At 48.8% G+C, this 16805-nt stretch overlaps 4 protein-coding genes and 1 non-coding gene across 5 annotated transcripts; 1 reads left to right on the plus strand and 4 right to left on the minus strand.

Annotated features, from left to right (window-relative positions):
* Positions 1 to 10: 10 nt before the first annotated feature.
* Positions 11 to 6190, minus strand: B0J16DRAFT_394182 (uncharacterized protein). The gene is made up of 3 exons (XM_046132116.1): positions 3235 to 6190; positions 2726 to 3186; positions 11 to 2677 (listed from the first exon to the last, which is right to left on the minus strand). Exons 1-3 carry the CDS (start codon positions 6056 to 6058, stop codon positions 128 to 130), a joined length of 5835 nt encoding a protein of 1944 aa, XP_045986025.1. The 5' UTR covers positions 6059 to 6190; the 3' UTR covers positions 11 to 127.
* Positions 6191 to 6379: 189 nt separating this feature from the next.
* On the plus strand, positions 6380 to 10970 carry B0J16DRAFT_281645 (uncharacterized protein). The gene is made up of 5 exons (XM_046123948.1): positions 6380 to 7027; positions 7075 to 7101; positions 7151 to 8136; positions 8187 to 9924; positions 9978 to 10970. The coding sequence occupies exons 1-5, from the start codon at positions 6578 to 6580 to the stop codon at positions 10779 to 10781; spliced, it is 4005 nt and encodes a 1334-aa protein (XP_045986026.1). The 5' UTR covers positions 6380 to 6577; the 3' UTR covers positions 10782 to 10970.
* A 78-nt stretch (positions 10971 to 11048) lies between these two features.
* B0J16DRAFT_394188 (uncharacterized protein) lies at positions 11049 to 12122 on the minus strand (the record flags this gene model as incomplete). Its single annotated transcript, XM_046132117.1, has 3 exons — positions 11049 to 11863; positions 11917 to 11970; positions 12029 to 12122. The coding sequence occupies 3 exons, from the start codon at positions 12120 to 12122 to the stop codon at positions 11175 to 11177; spliced, it is 837 nt and encodes a 278-aa protein (XP_045986027.1). The 3' UTR covers positions 11049 to 11174.
* Positions 12123 to 13954: 1832 nt separating this feature from the next.
* On the minus strand, positions 13955 to 16065 carry B0J16DRAFT_54510 (uncharacterized protein). The gene is made up of 2 exons (XM_046134034.1): positions 14740 to 16065; positions 13955 to 14690 (listed from the first exon to the last, which is right to left on the minus strand). The coding sequence occupies exons 1-2, from the start codon at positions 15770 to 15772 to the stop codon at positions 14305 to 14307; spliced, it is 1419 nt and encodes a 472-aa protein (XP_045986028.1). The 5' UTR covers positions 15773 to 16065; the 3' UTR covers positions 13955 to 14304.
* Positions 14031 to 14120, minus strand: B0J16DRAFT_t92. The gene has a single exon. It is a non-coding gene; the product is annotated as a tRNA-Ala (tRNA).
* Positions 16066 to 16805: the final 740 nt, after the last annotated feature.

The raw sequence follows: 16805 nt of genomic DNA on the forward strand, positions 1-16805 counted from the left end.
GTCTATCATTATTCTCATAGCTCGTAGCCACATTTGATGCTTTTCCTTTACGATGTCATGCCTTGGTAAACATAATTCCTGCAGTGTCAAACCGAGGTTATAACTCCAGAAGGGAGAACCACAAGCACTACTGCTCACCCTCACGACTGGCAAACCATACCATGCCCTTGAGACTCTCAACAACACTATCTCGCATCCACCAAACACCCTCGTCTTCCGCTGTAGCCTCTGGGTCGTCTTGCCCTTCGGTCTCACGGTGTACATGAGATTCCGTAATAGTTTCCTGGCTGTCGAGCATATTAGAGTCGCGTAATCGATCACGCACAGAAGCCCATTCGAAGAGTAGTCTTGCTCCTTCAAGCCGCTCTCTGTCTGTGCCTTCAGCGATACCCTTGCCCATCTCCAGCCTTGCATCGACAGCGCTACCTGAGTGCTGAGTATCATCTCCTCGCTCAAGCACCACAGTCCGCTCCGCACAGCTAATACTGCGAAGGCTATCGAGTCCAAACACCCACTCCATAGGATCTTTGCCCTTCTCATCGCTGCCGAGTGCTCGAAGGGTAGAAGCAAACGCTCCTTCTCGTGGTGGCCGCCTGCGGAGGTAAAGACTTTGTGTATCTCCAAAAGCAGCTCGAACCTCTGGGTTGGAGAAATCAAGCTCAACGTCCCAGAACTGAGGCCCACAGGCGGTCGAAAGACTGGCTATTTGATCAATTGGAGGCAGAATGCAAGGTGCTGTTCTACTCAAGACAGGCTCCGTAGAGGTGTTCTTGCGCATTGTGATTTGTACAGGTACAGAAATCGGCTGGCCAGTGAGAACGTCCTTGGTAACGAGACACCGTTGCTCCGTAGCCAAGACCCAGAAATGACGAAGAGCTTGAAGATGGGAACGGTTGTCCATGACATTCGTAGGGAAAATGGGGTAGAAAGACACCAGTAAGGAAGCTATAGCAAGGTTACTGGTACCAAATGTTGCCGTGCCACATCCCAAGAACAAAGCCCCAATTGCCAAATGTGCAGCAAGATGAGAACCGTAAGGAGTTTCTGGATCATCACGACCATGAAGTGCACGAAGGCGGCGAAGAACTGGTATGTCGCCTGTTCCAGCCATGACAATGGATGCAGATAGTGCTACAACATCTTGACACATTCGTGCATTGGTTCGAGTCAACTCTTCATCGTAAGGTGGAGTACCATTGGGATGCATGTTTGCAGTGGATGGGATCTGAGAAATCCGCATAAACTGATCCAAGTAATACAAGAGAAGGTCTCGAACTTTGGGGGAAGCACTGCCAGAGAAGCGAAGAGCAATAGAAAAGCAAAGACCAGTCACTATGCTGTGGAATGCCATATCAGTTGACCGCAACTTTGTAGTTGACTGAAGCTTGAACTGTGGACGGTAAGGGCGTGGCAGGTTCTTCCGAATCCAGGCAAAGGTTGGTTCGATCTTTGACCACATAATCAGGTTTTTTGTGAGTGTTCGTAATAGAAGGATATCAGGCCGAATGTAGTCAAACTGCAAGACTGAGTCTGGTATATCAATCTTGCGTGCCACGATCTGGTCTTCTGATTTCATGTAGATAAGGGCCAAGGCCATGACAGCTCCAGCCGCTGCACGGTCCAGAATATGGACTATCTCAATGTTTTTAGTAGTGGTAGCATGAGAAATCAGTTTCTCTGTTAGTCTCATGTCGTGCAGGCCTTTAAGGTCATTGCCTTTGCCAAGGTTGATGAATCCAAGAGCAAAGCCAGCTGCCAAACGGTAACATTCACTTCTCAGGGGTTCTTCTTCGTCTTCCTCGTCAATGTGCTCGATCTCAGAAAGCATGATTTCGCTCATTCGACGGTGTTGACTGTTGGCGTACAGCAGCCCGATGCCCATTATACCCGAAGTTTGTGTCAGAGGTGATAAGTTCAGCTCGGCTGCTCCGCGAGGTAACATCCTTGTGGCGTGGACGGAAAGCAAACGCGTAATCAGCGAGTCCATCGTACCCATGTAGGATGCAGCCAAGCCCAGAAGAAGACCGATGGAGGTCATGGTATGTTTTGGCGTCAAGTACTTGAACGCTACCCATTTTGCAACGTCCTTCAGATGGCCGTTGAGACCGAGGGCAAGCAGGAAGCCAGCATGGCGGTTATTGAGGTCTTGGCCGGGCTTATTGTAGAGAATCCAAGACGTATCAATACCTTGGGCTTGAGGAGAGATGGCGAGACCAGCTGCGACGCCTTGGTGAAAGAAGCCCCAACAGACCTTCTCTTCCGAGAATTGTGATTTATCCACACCCACAGTGGTGTTTGTTGGCTTCACAATACAGTTGAGATTGAATCCACCAATGTGGAATTTCTGCGTAATTAACGGGTAGCGAAGGCTGTAGTATAACAAAGCCCGTCCAGCAGGAATGGCCAAGGTGCCTGTGGCGATTCTTGTGACTAGCTCCTTTTGCTTCTCAAGATATTCGCTCTCTGGCCAGCTTGGATGAGGATCAAGTCGAACCAGTCTGGCTTTGTTGGTGGAGAGTAAATCTTGGGCTTCGTTCAGGCGACGATCTTCTTTGAACAAGGAGCGAATAACAGCTTGTCTTTCAGTTCCTTCGCCCTCATCATAGCCCACGTTGTTTGACTCATCAACGCTCTGACAAAGTAGCTTGTAATCCCATGTCGCGTTGTGCGTAGGTTCCTGTAACTCATTAGCAGGGAACTCGTAAAATAGTTATCTAAGTCTTACCAGAATTTTGGAAGCGCTTGGCTTAGGGCGCTTGCCAGGGGTGAGAATAAGACTGATATCCCTACGGTCAACCAACTCAAGGAGATCTCTTGACCAAGAGGTTGGTGGGTGTGGTTGGCACAACGAAATGGCATCCCTCAACGGCACAAGCACAGCTTCTGGAAGACTGTCGAGTATCGAAGTTGTGATTCCGGCATCTCGCATGGCCTCTACCATTTGTGTCGCACTTGTGGTTGGCTTCAAGAATTTGAAGAACTGTTTGAACATGAGCGTCCTGGGAAGGATATGCTCCCATCGTCGATCCTGCGATTTCTCTGCTTCGGATAGTTGCGAACCGGCGTAGTAGATATCTGCTGGGGTGATGTAAGGAACCCGTCGATCTCCAGTAAGTCTCGCCTGAACCCAAGCAATGACGTCCGGCTTTAAAGGAGGCTGAGGTATCGCAGGCTTCAGATTAAGGTCTATAGACCGGTTAGCTCATTCGCTGAATCAAGGGCTCTTGAACTTACCAGAGTCATGACGTTGATCAATATCCTCTTGTATGCCCGCTTCGTATGTGGAAGCGAAGTTATGCCACTTGAACCACCGGGCGATTTGAGACATAATAACTCGGAGATCAGCACGACCTGGAGATCTGAATTCCGGCGTCATGATATCCAACTTTTCTTCTTCGAGAAGCAAGTGCAATCCCATGAACACATCGACGGCTACCTTGCGCCGACTTTCCGTGCTCTTAGCCAAGGATGTCGGCATGTATCCAGTGTGTCCGAAAGCTGATTCACCAAGCGTAGACACCATGTATTCTTTGGCTAAAGAGACATGTTTGGATATAAATGTCGCGGAGGGATTCTCTTCCCCTGATGAGAATCCATTGTCCACATCTTCATCCAATATCCATTCCCAGCCCCCATTCATCATCCATGGTGGGCATCCTAACGAGTTAGATGCTTCGCTGGCTTCCAACGACTTCCAATCCTCAGATTCTTTCATTGAGCTAAACGAACCTGAAGCAGCCTTTCTTCTGCGGACAGGGAGGCGGGCCTTGGGAAACGGTTTTGTGTCCTTACGGCCAAGACTCAAGAATAACGATAAAAGCAGAATGGACATAGCAGACCATTCGACATTTGTAACCGGCTCTTCGTAACCTCCTATCCACTGCATGCAATGGAGCCAGCCAGCAAATATGTGCTCACCGAGAGCATGGGGTAATATGCTACGACAAATATCCAGAACCTTTCGAACGTGCGGAGATCTCGGTTCTAGTTGTATTCGAAGTTCATGAAGTCGACCTTCAGCATCGACAACATCAACAATGCCTCCTTGCCGTGGATGGCGTACACCGACGATGCTGCCATTACTGAAATCAATAACCTCGGATTTTCTCTGTGTAACGTCGCGATCCAAGACCCTGCCTCGATACTGCAAGCTTTTAGTGTTGTCAACGACGAGAAGAGAAAGCGATATTTTTGTGAGAACACTCCACGGTGCTTGAGTGCTCAGTTCGTGCCGACCATCCATCGATTCAGAAAGAATCAGGATTGCTGAGTGGTCACCATCCACTAACTTGCAAGAGTCAACAACGTTCTGGGCGTGCCTACGGTCGATGACGGTTGCCAGCACAGTAGCGCCGTCAGAAGCATTCTTTTTTCCGCCCTTGGTGCCTGTGTTGCTGCCGCGCTGGATACCCAATTCCAAAGTAAGGAGTTGAAGTCGCCTTTCCGTAGCATCCTGGATGCCAATAAGAAGTTGACTTTGATCGTGGCCATCGATAGCGAAGGGTGGCGCTACTAGGATGAAAACTTTGGTTTGGTTGCGGGCTGGTTGATCCGAGTATCGAACGTTAGAGTTATTCATGGGTACGCTCTGAAGCTTGGTAAATAATATCTCATGCTGTAACCCATCAAACTCATGGTCCTCCAAGCCCATATTATGAAACCCCTCGTCGAGTCCTTCATAAAACGGTGCCGCTAGCAGACTGCTCAAACTAGGATGGATCTGATGGGCATAGTTGGCACTCAAACGACTTCCTTGAGATTCATGTCTCCTGGCTCCAACATGACTGGAGTGCACAGGCGGTTCTGGCATTATGGCCCTGTCATGAGAAGCAGACAGATCAGCTCTTGCTAACATAGAGCTGACTCTACGAGAGCTCCTGCGGGCGGCGCCAGTTCCTTCTTTGTCTTGTTGTTCCAAAGAGGAAACCAGATCTATCATGGGCTTCTCGAGCCTCTCACTCTTCCTCTGTCGCTTTCCTGGTAACGGGTGTCCAAAACTCTCTCGGAGATTGGGCTGCGCAGGTGTGCCAGGAGCACTCGCAAAGGCAGACGGCATGGAGCTACGACGCCGAGCAGACTTTGACTTGGCATCCTTTTGACGATTGAGGAACGGGTCTTCATGTTGCAGGTAAGTGAGGCGCCAGACAGTGTATTCACTAGTTTCACGGTTGATCGTAACCGCTATGATTAGGGGCTGGCTTAGATCTTGAGTCAATGCACCAGGAATTTTGATCTCCTCCACATGGACAACTTCCTCCGCCGCATCAAGGAACGACAGCTTTTTCTTTGCAGTCTGCCTCAAATTTTTAGCATTCTGGGGGTCTTGGTTTGTGACGACAAGTCCCAGTTCAAGTAACGGGTCCGTTAATGAGACAAGCCTTGGCCAACGAGACTCAGGCTGCTCCAGTGGCGCTTCCCAAAGATTGTCCAGAGTTGAGCTTAGACGAAGTGGGAGTGCTTTCGGCTTTCCAAGACCCTCGACAGAGAAGGCGGTTTGTTGAGAGCTATTGAATGCCGTCAATTGCGAAGAGACAAATGAATTGGGTGGAACTCGTGGAAACTTGAACTCTATAGGCGCAACACTCTCGGCCTTCTGCTTTCGCTGTATTATAACTCCAACAGGGCCTGCGAAAGCTGATTCAACTTCGAATGGCATATGAACAATATGGCTAGTACCAGACAGAAAGTATATATGCGCCTGGGTCTTGAGAAACACAACCAGAGCTTTGGACAAAGCTGGTCGTTGATCTGACTGAGAATCATCATCTTGAGAAGACTTGTCGTCCTTCGAAGCAGGAAAATATGCTAGCAGAGCCTGTACGACAGGTTCTTTTTCGAGTTCGAATCTGAACGTCTTGCGAAATATGCCACCTCGACTCCATATGACGCAGTGTTCGGTCGTAAGGAGCTCGTCCTCGAGGTTTCCATCGAGTCGATCGTCTGTTGAAATATCCCAATGATACGACGTGGATGGCGGGTTCGGTGGTAACAACTGTTCGTTGATGGCATGTTGAAGCCCTGAGGGCTGATGCAACCCCAGGGACTTCACCGTCGCCATATTCCAGCAGCCGCCATAAGCAGCTTATGGGTTTAGGTTTGATCGATCGGTCGAAGAGGCTATCGAGAGCTTCTTGGTAGGTTCGAGGCGTAACACAATGGACGAATTGAAGGTAACGCTGCGCGTCAAGATATTTTGTTTATGTTAGGACATTCAATGGTGCACTGTGCCCCGCGACGGTACACTGTACCTACCGCCTAACAGATCGTTAAATGGTGGGGCTAGACGTTTAGGTAGGCGCGCTGACACCGACCTTTGAGTTGTTCTTAGCGCGCCTAGAACTGAAGCTCAATTTGGAGGCTGGAGCTATCTGCTGTCTCCCGCGTGACGTAGCTGCAAGGTACAAGGGTACCTACACCTACCTTTGGCGTATTGCACTTACTTTATCGGTGGAAGCTGTCATAGCTCTGCCTCGGGCGCTCTGATACCTTACTAAACCCCAACAACTTCGCATCTTATACCCTCGCTCTCTTTCTGGGCCTTGTCGCTTCCCAGCATGATATCATTGCCATCGATACAATGACGGACCAGTCACCGCAACTTAGCCACGAGCAGGCGCGTGATCCCGAAGCCCAACAACCCAAGCATGAGCCAGCGCCTGAATCGAGCGAATCGGCCCAACCAGTGAAGGACGATGGTTCCGACGATGGCGCGCATGAATTAGAGATCGAACCGGTGGATAAGGAGGGGGAATTCGAGGTGAAAGATACAAAATCCCAGGGAAGCAACGATGGGAAAGCGAGTGAAAATGGAGATCAAGACGAAACAGACGGAGAGGAAGAGGAGGATGACGAAGACGAAGACGATGAGGACGAGGATGAAGACGAAGATGACGATGACGATGACGACGACGAAGAAGACGAAGACGAGGAGCCCAAACTCAAGTATGCTCGGTTAACTCAACATCTCAATGGAGTATATCGAAACGGCGATGCAACTAGCGCATTCCTGGTCGCTGGAGATAAAATGGTAGGCTTGCTGTTATCGGAAACGAACAAAATGCTAACTCAAGATAGATTGCTGGAACGCATAATGGCAATATCGTAAGTGGTGGGCATACCGCTCACTCACCTCCCGCTAACTCTCGCCCAGCACATCGTTCAACTCCCAATGTTCCAGTCCATGAGGGTATACCATGCGCACTCTGCTTCAGTAACGTCTATATCAATATCGCCATACCCGCCCCCTCTGCCAACCGAGACGCCAGAGGGAGCGCACAAGCATACAGCCCACAGCAGCGCCAGCGTATCTTCAAGTCGACAAACAGATTCATCCCCTGCAGCATCGAGAAGACCTAAGGAGGCGTCCCAAATACCACGAATACCGTCAAATGACATTTATGTCGCCACTTCCTCGTTAGACGGCAATATCTGTGTCCAGAATTTGATTGATATGAAAGATGTCCAACTACGAAACTTCGCTCGACCTGTACAGGCGGTAGCTCTGTCTCCCGAATTTAAGACGGATCGAACCTATCTGTCGGGAGGTCTTGCTGGACAGCTTATACTTACCGCAGGGGGTGGCCCAGGTCGTAGTACCTCAACCACGACTGGGACTGCGGCCGCGACAGCTTCTGGCTGGCTAGGCAGTATGGGTCTTGGCGGCAATGCAGGTAAAGATACCATTCTACACTCTGGAGAAGGGGCCATTAGCACTATCAAATGGTCATTATCTGGGAAATTTGTGGTCTGGCTAAATGAGCATGGTATCAAAATCATGCGATCCAAGCTACATCTCGAAAGTGCAGATGCAGAGGACGCGTGGAAACGAGTTGGACACATTGACCGACCACAGACAGACGAATGGGAAACCATGGCCAGTGTATGGAAAGGCCGTGTTGAATGGATTGACGAACAGGCTGTCGAAGTGGATGAGTCTGACCAAGACACCACCGATAAGGGCAGTTCTCCGGCTACAGAAAAGCTCAAAAGACAGGCTCTGATAAGCAAGAAGGGTATTGAGCGCTTGCTTGTTGGCTGGGGTGGCACAATATGGATCATACATGTCCATCCTGGGGGTGTTGGTGTTGGTAGGCACGCTGGAGAGAAGACTATTGGACGCGCGGAGATTGTCAAGATGTAAGTTTCGATTCAACCTTACGATATGAGTGAGAACTAACTTTGTCCAGACTTCGCATGGATTGCATCATTTCTGGTATTTCGTTATATACCCAGAGTCTCTTGTTAGTTCTCGCATACCCTTTACCTGAAGATGAGGACGAGGACGAGGATGCTGTTGCAACTTCGCCAGACAAGAAGCACAAATCCAACCCTTCAACGGGAAGTCAACCATCGGGTGGTGTACACCGCCGGCAGAATAATCAACCGCCGGAACTCCGTCTTATCGATCTCAACTCTCAGGCAGAAGCCGACAAAGATAGTTTGAGCGTAAGTCGTTATGAGAGATTATCATCAGGCGATTATCACTTGGGAGTTTTGCCAGCACGCAATGCCGCGTCTGCTATCGCTTCTTCCAGAGGCGCGTTGGAAGCGATAGCTGGGATTGGTACAGATATGTGGAACGCTGCCATCAATCCTCGCTCTCTTTTCAGCTCTGGCGCAAGTATCCGTAGCCGTGGAAGCGGCGATGATTCTAGCATTAGAGGAAGTACAGCAGGAACAATTCGGCCTGGGATGAACAGAGGCCTCTCACCCACTGTTCATTCAGGTCTTGTCAAGCCTGGCGTAAAGGTTTTCATACATAGTCCCTATGACTGTATTCTTGCAACCAGGCGCGACTTGAGCGATCATTTGGGATGGCTTCTAGAACGTCAACAATACCAGCGTGCTTGGGAGTTACTCGACGAACACCCGGAGATCATGGCTCCAAACAACGAAAGAGCTGGCGATGGCACTCCATCTACACCAACATTGAACCGAGAGGGAAGCGATGATTTCAATGATGACGAGTCCGTCATTGATGCCCAAATAAGAGATTTCTATTCCTCGGCCGAGAAGGAGAAGAGACGCATCGGTGAACTCTGGATCCAGGAGCTCATCGAGGATAAGGATTGGGCGGCTGCCGGCAAGATCTGTGGCCAAGTGCTCAAGACACCAGACCGATGGGAGAAATGGGTGTGGACTTTTGCCGGTGCGAAGAAGTTCGATGCTATCACAAACTACATTCCCACGGAGCCCATGCACCCTCCGCTTCCTTCAACCATATACGAGGTTGTGCTTGGACATTACATCCAGCACGACAAACCGAGATTCAGAGAACTCTTGGATCGTTGGTCCCCCGAACTTTTCGACATCAAAACAATCACTACTGCATTGGAAAACCAGCTCAACTACCGCGACGTTCGCGAGGACAGTATTGACGATGGCGAAAAGGGGCGAGACTGGAGGATTGTAATGGAGAGCTTGGCGAGATTGCACGAGGCCAATGGACGATTCCGTGAAGCTCTCAAATGTTACATTAAACTTCATGATGCGGATTCGGCCTTTAGGTTGATTAGGGACAATCATCTTGCCGAAGCTGTTGAAGACGACATCCCTAGCTTCATCGGTCTTCGTGTCCCTCCTGGCAAACTCAACCAGATGACAGCAGAGGAACTCGAACAGGCAACGTCTGAAGCTATAACTCTGCTTGTTGATGAAGCTCAGCATGGTCTCCTGCGCCCCGACGTTGTTGTGGAGCAGCTTCTTGCCCAGAAGCTCAATCTGTACATATACTTCTACTTCAGGGGCCTGTGGAGAGGTGAAGGCATCCAAGAGCACGGAGGAGAGAATGTAGACCGGCTTGTTATGGACAGCCAATCGTTGGTTGACAGCTTTTCGGATTTGGCGGTCCATCTTTTCGCGACTTTTGATCGGACGTTGCTTATGGAGTACCTAAAGACCTCAGTGTCCTACACGTTCGAAAAGGTAAGTTGAGAACAGAATCAACGTGAGATGCTATGTATGCTAACTTGAGCCAGGCTGTTCAAGAGTGTGAGAATTTCTCATACTACGATGAGCTAGTTTTTCTATACTCCAAGACCGGACAGATGAAGCGTGCTCTTTACCTCATCATCGATCGCTTAAAGAACGTTCACAAGGCCATCGAATTCGCCAAGGAACAAGACGATCCTGACTTATGGGAAGATCTCCTCAAATACAGCATGGATAAGCCTAGCTTCATCCGAGGGCTTCTCGAACAGGTTGGGACCGCCATCAACCCAATCACTGTGGTGAAACGAATTCCTGAGGGGCTTGAGATTGAGGGTCTTCGAGAAGGACTCACCCACATGATGAAAGAGCACGAGATTCAATACAGTATTAGCTCAGGGGTTGCGCGAGTCCTTCGCAGCGAGGTAGCGACAGCGCAGAACGAGCTCAGGGCTGGCCAACGCAAAGGCATCAAGTTTGAAGTTGTTATGCAAGATCAAGAGCATGTGGATGTCCAGGTCAAGGATGTTCCCACTGATCCTGAGAACCCTGAGCGTAACGCTGCTCACCCATCTACAAAACACGATCACCGAGTACCGAAGCCAGGGCATTGCGCAAGATGCCACGAGCCTTTCACTGAGTATGAGATGGAGACTCTGGTGGGATATGCCTGCGGGCATGTGTTCCATGTAAGCCACCTGCTGGAGATGCTGCACGGAGATAAGAAGGTCGATGTCGATCTTGGCCATGGATCTGAGGGAAGCCGGTACTCTGTAGGCATGAAGGTGATGAGAGCACGTCTATTGAAAGATAAGATGAGGGGAGGTTGTCCCGTGTGCCATGTTAAAGAATGAGGATATCACAATTACAGTTTGAAGCGTCTATGCACACCAACGGCGTATAAAGAGGTGGTCATTTCATATATAGCATAGCACATTAGTCTGGAAAGTTTCACGGCGTCTATACCTAGTAAAGCGAATGAATAAAGACGAATTATGGGAGTAAAAACGAATTTCTTTTCAAAGTACCTAAGTACAACTCGTATTATGATCCTCCGCAGTGACGAAAGGCCAAAATCACAATCCTGTGTACCATCGATCTACTTCCTCAGGCTCAATCAAACCAACGACCATCGATATACCATGTCAAACCATCCAACACTTTCCCTTTCTCTCCAGTACGGAAGAAATATCCGAGTATAAGTGAGTTAGTTGATGAATGCATGGAAAGCATGATCTAGAGGCTGTTTAAAAGACGACAGCAAAAACGACGGCGGCGAAGCCAAGGATGGCGCCGGGGGAGAGCTTCTTGGAAGCTGCAGAGGCAGTGACACTGGGAGTGCCAGTAGCATCGATGTCTCCGGTCTCCTCGGAGTCAGTGCCGGTGGCAGTTCCAGAGACGGCGGTGGTGTCGTAGACAGTCTCGGAGTCAGTGACGACGGCAGTGGCGGTGTCACTGGCAGCGGCAGAAGGCTCGCTGTAGAGAGTGGTCAGGACGGTTGGGTTACCAGCTACGTCGGTGGTGCTGATAAGAGAAGGCTGAGGCTGAACCACACCACCATCGGAGGGAACGGCGCCGGAGGGGGCGACGGGGGGCATAGAGCCCTGAGCACCGGAGGCGGCGGAAGCAGTCTCTCCAGCGGGGGGAGCGTAGTTGGTTCCAGAGGCACCAGGGGCGCCAGGAGCGCTAGGAACGATGGTGGTCGAAACAAGGGGAACAGTGGCAGCGGGAGCACCCTCAGTGCTAGCAGAAACACCCTCGCCGTGGTAGGTAGTCTGCTCGCCGCCAGCAGGGACTGAAGGCTGGCCTGAAGCGAGGACAGAGGAGACAGCGGAAGCGGCAGAAGGCTGCACGGTCTCGCCGGCAACGGAGGTGGTGTCAATGCACTTGGTCCCGTGAACGACGGAGCAAACGGTCAAGGAGTGAACGATGGAGCCTGAATATTTGGTCAGTTTGCGAAATGAAATGAGAGGTAGAGGGGAGGTTTACCGTCGGACATGCCAGCGCCATACTCGTGGGTGTAGGGAGCATCAGTATGAGCAGCTAGAATAATATTAATATGAAGATGATGTGAAGAGTTATCGGGTTGACGAACACGTACACTGGACACTCTCTCCCTGACCGCCGGTGGCAGCAATGAGAGGAGCGCAGAAGGCCAGGATGCTGGCGAGAGTCTTGAGCTTGTAGACACACATCGCGACGGTGAAAGATCTGTTTGACGCAAACGTTAACAAATGATTTCTCGTGATAATAATGAACAGAGGAAGTCGATGGTAGAGAGCAAGAGGCAGTGTGAGGAGGAAATTTGTTGGAGTGTTGTTTGGTGAAGGTGAAGAAGTGCGAGTGCTGGTGAAGAAACACAAACACTGCCGACCGAGCACAACCTCCCACAAGGAATGCGAAAAGGAGTCAAAGAGATCAATACTCACAGATTGAATCTCTGAAGATGTTATAGCGAGAGTGGTTGAGGAATGCAAAGTGATAATGCAAGACTGTGAAGAGATGCACGATCGATGCAGAGAAGAGAGAGAAGGGTGAGGAGGGAAAGGAAAGAAATGGTAGAAAACAAATGACGAGAAGATTCTATTTCTACTCGTCAGGGTGCCCAGCAACCTAAGACCTTGGGCAAGCAGACGTAAACAATGTCGGTGAATGGTTTGCCAGTTGCTGGCACTGGCAGTGACAATGACAGTGATGAACTTTTGGTTTCAAGGGGCAACGGTTAAACAACAATGGCGATGAATAGAAATTACTGATTGAGTACCTGAAATACCTGGCAACAGCCGTTAGTTGGTGGTACTGATGCTTGTTGCACGGGATGTTGTGTTGAGGCATCCCATTTTTGGTGTTTGCCCCTGAGAATGAGGGTTAGGTCGTTCAACAGAGGCATCCGATTGATAAAGTACTTCAATACCAAATTCATAGTAGATTCTTTTGCTATTTACATGGTTCTCTCTATTTCTTCTTTAAACATTGCGTAGTTGATATATGATGGAGTGGATATAGCTTCGTTCATGAATCACGGTAGTCACAACTGCTCCCTCATAGTACTACCTCCTTATCAGGGCATACCATTCGCGATCGAAACAATACTATCATTGATCTCTTCAACAAAGGCTTTCTCGACTGTCCCCTCAATCAAGATCCTTGCATCGCCATGTCTAATTACTCTTAGCACTGAATTGTCTCCTTGAAAGTGCGATACTGCGGGCCTTGTACAACGTTGCAACCGCAGCGGCATCTCGCATTCCTTCGCACGACATAAGCCATATCTGTAAGAGATAGATTGATCTACATATCCCCTCCCTCTCCATTAACTATTCTTACCTTCAGGCGCAGTATCCCTATGCTGAGCAACACTGCAGGTCTCCTCGCTCAGCATAAATACGATGTATACACCAGATTTCAGAATAATCTCACTGGAATAACGCTGTGCTCTTGTCTCTACAACACGTGTCTAAGCAGTGCATTTGTGCTAGGTCACTCGCCTGTGCCTCAGAGTGAGTACCCGATGAAGGACAGGCCGTCTCCGAGCAGACTCAGGCAAACTGGCTGGACTTATTATCACCATAACATAAGGACTGTCTAAGCGAGTCTGTGGGTTCTCGTAATAAAACGGTATGTCTCAGGGTCTTTTGCGTCCCCTACGAAAAGCTTTTCGTATGCAAAGTAATATAGAGAGTGTCTGATAATTTAAGGATCTTGAAAAAGAAGCCCAGTAGGGTTTCTTTCTGGCAATTCAGATTAGTTACTTATATAACTTGATTGATTAATGTTTGAGAAGACCTTTTACTTCGTTGACTATGTAGGTACAACATGGTGCGAGTCGGAAATAATTTGGTGCATCTTCACACTGTTGGAATAACAACTTGTGGTAGCTCTGATTGATTTAGTGGTTTAGTCACGATCACACCTAAATGATAAGGAAGTAATGCAAGCACTCTAGGAAAAAAGTAGTATCTAAGCAATAATGACTTGCCTATGCCGATTGATATGGATGTGTCATATTGCAAGAGATAGATTTTGACTAGATGTAGGGTAAGGAAAAAGGTGGAATTTGCAAAAAAAAAAGAGGATATTTGATGGATTCTAACCACCTTCAATGGACGAACAGGGAATCGAACCCTGGACCACTCCCAGATTATTCAGTCGAATAGTGCTAAGGGAGTATTATACCACTAAACCATTCGCCCGATGTTGTTGAAAGTACTTCACATATTGGGAAACATGATTGCTGCGCGCGACGCCCGACATTGTGTATGCCAACTTCATACCAGTTTTCCATGAACTCCCAATCAAAACGATACAGAAAACATCAAATCTTTGCCCATAGTATATAGAATCGTGAAACCATAAAATCGTAAATCGTTCAGTCAATCAACCCTCGAATAGTTGCCTCAGCCGGCGTAGATGTCCAGTGGTGGATAGCACAGTTGCTATAAGAACCAGATAGCAGACCAGCATTACCAGGCGAGTTATAAGATCAGGAAGAATCATTAATAACACCGCCAGACAGAGACCACTCATAGAGAATGCGCTGATGAGAGTCCGCAGAGGCACAATTGGAGCAGGTGCTTGATGATCACCTCCATGAGCGGTTCTCGTTTTTTGCGACAAAGCAACAAGATCTGATGCGTATATAAATTCAGCTTCTTTGTCGACCAGAATCTTCCGTGTTTCAAGGAATTTTCTGTAGGCTTGCACATCGCTGTTTGTTGGTGTCGGTAGCTTCTGCATATCTTCAAGGGAAGCAACCAAGTGCCCTAGGATGATTAGACAGATGTGGGTAGATGTATTGAGTATATTACTTACTATACCGACGCAGGATATTCTCAATCTTATCCATTAGTCGATGTCTGCTCCGGTAAACTTCATAGTTGGAAGCTCGCTCTTCTCGTACCGAGACGGGCATGGGTCCGCCATTAGTTGTAATCGAGTCCAATTGTATCAGTTCTTCCTCATACATCACAAGTTGGTCTTGAAAGTAGAGGAGGGTACGATGATTGAGCCAATCGAATCTTCGATACAACGGCCTTAGTCGTGGGTCGCATTGTCCTGATATCCTAGCCGCTATCGCCGCGTAACCATTGAGAGCTTCAAGTGGCAGATCTTCGTTCTCTGCAGCCATATCTTCTTGTGTTTCTGAGTATGCGGTATCGTATGGAAGTGGTTGATTATGGTAGACAGGCTCCAAGGCCGTCGATCTCTGGCTCTGGAAGGCAGGTCTAGGAGGATAGTGATGATCAACGGGAGGCAAACCCGGCTGCTGTGGTGTGAAGGGATCTTGGGGCGGGGGATAACCAGCTGGAGTATGTGCTGGTCCCCAGCCTGGGTAAGCTACAGGACCGACGGGAGACTGAGGATAATTGGCGACAGCAATAGCTGAAGGGGCATATCCAGCTGCCGGTGCCTGACGACCAATGATGGGGCTTTTAAAATAGCCTGATTCTGGGGATGACTGGAACGCTTCGTGGGCCACAGAGTTCGGGTCGGGCCCGGAGAAAGACATACCAGTAGGCCGGTGTGCTCCCTTATTCTTAGGGTTTCTGTTTTCCCTAATCGCTTTGCTTTTGTTGCCGGTAGATCTAAAGGCAACCGTATCGTCACTGGGTGTAAGCTGCGTAACAGATCCGCTGACAGTACGTTGGACACTGGGGGGAGTGTACTCCGTTTTGGATGACGAGCTCGTCGGCGTTAGGTGTTGAGTTCCACCCTCACTCGGTGACCGGCTAGCACTTTCCTCGCAGTCTTCAACCGTGGATTGGTGAGATATGGTCTTTTGTATCGGAGCGCCCTCAGATGAAGACCAAGAGGGCCTCTGCCGGTTTTGGGCTCTATCGTTCATTATGGATTTGCGTAAATGGAAGGTGTATAGCTCGTTCGACTCAAGATCCGTTCCTTACTGCAGACATGCAATTCTCCTTGATAACGTTTCTAAGAAATTCCAATTTGAGTTGATTGATGACAAGAGAGGTTTATGAATGAACCCTTGTGTGATCCCATCCAAGTACAGACTCAGTAGCTTGATGTTCGTTAGACGCTTAAAAATAAAGCATCTTGAGCATCTAGGTCATAACGGCAGTTCACTGAAATTTGGATACGGCCGAATAGAGTGTTGGACTGTGCCGTAGTACCGGGAGCCGACGTTGGATTCCGTGAGCAACTTCAAGTGACAAGCTTAGAGAAAAGTAAGCTCTGACGTGACAGCGTTGAAGCCCACGTAAGACAAAGAAAAGTTCCCGATACCTTAATGAGCAAAGGTATGGGGGAATGCGGGGGAAGATAAGAGTGTATGTTCTATGTAGGATTCAAGACTTCTTGAAGTGATCTGTAAACAAGGATGAGCTGATGACGAACTTGAGAAGAAGCAAATAATAATGTCATGCTCTAGCTGATCATCCATTGTTGAATAGTCCGCATGATTGCCTTGTTTCAAGCAACAATAGCGCGAACAGCTGAGCCGCAGAATCCGTCCGAGCACTTGAACTCGCCATTGGGGTAGATATGGAAGGTGGTGGGGGAGTGAAGTAAGGAAGGAGCGTGGGTGGCATCAACGGCAATACTCGTGTTGCATGAGATGGAAGGTGCTGGTGAGATAAATATGACATTCAACCATGCAGTAAAACTGAACAAGGTAAAAAGTAAGCTACACATTGCATTGTTAAATACAAGGGGGTTCGACCTGAACTTGAAAGTACACTTTATACTTCGCAATTAGTGGTCATGCGGAACAATTTCTCTCAAAGAAACGAATGAATATTTGATAGCAGTCTATTGAAGAGAGGAGATTTACATACAGGGAAAGAACAAATCATAATGGAATGGAAGGAACGACAGTGAAGTCTGCAAGAGCAGAGGATCGTACTACAAGTACAAGC

This window comes from Fusarium flagelliforme (genome assembly GCF_020744385.1).
Source record: "Fusarium flagelliforme strain FIESC 12 MPI-CAGE-AA-0113 chromosome Unknown B0J16scaffold_2, whole genome shotgun sequence".
Classification (NCBI taxonomy): domain Eukaryota; kingdom Fungi; phylum Ascomycota; class Sordariomycetes; order Hypocreales; family Nectriaceae; genus Fusarium; species Fusarium flagelliforme.

Coding starts and splice junctions, on each gene's coding strand:
- B0J16DRAFT_281645 (XM_046123948.1), top strand. CDS start 6,578: ATGACGGACCAGTCACCGCAACTTAGCCACGAGCAGGCGCGTGATCCC. Junction 7,028..7,074: donor TGGTCGCTGGAGATAAAATG/GTAGGCTTGCTG, acceptor AACTCAAGATAG/ATTGCTGGAACGCATAATGG. Junction 7,102..7,150: donor GAACGCATAATGGCAATATC/GTAAGTGGTGGG, acceptor ACTCTCGCCCAG/CACATCGTTCAACTCCCAAT.
- B0J16DRAFT_54510 (XM_046134034.1), bottom strand. CDS start 15,772: ATGAACGATAGAGCCCAAAACCGGCAGAGGCCCTCTTGGTCTTCATCT. Junction 14,691..14,739: donor GAATATCCTGCGTCGGTATA/GTAAGTAATATA, acceptor TAATCATCCTAG/GGCACTTGGTTGCTTCCCTT.
- B0J16DRAFT_394182 (XM_046132116.1), bottom strand. CDS start 6,058: ATGGCGACGGTGAAGTCCCTGGGGTTGCATCAGCCCTCAGGGCTTCAA. Junction 3,187..3,234: donor TGATCAACGTCATGACTCTG/GTAAGTTCAAGA, acceptor ACCGGTCTATAG/ACCTTAATCTGAAGCCTGCG. Junction 2,678..2,725: donor CAAGCGCTTCCAAAATTCTG/GTAAGACTTAGA, acceptor AATGAGTTACAG/GAACCTACGCACAACGCGAC.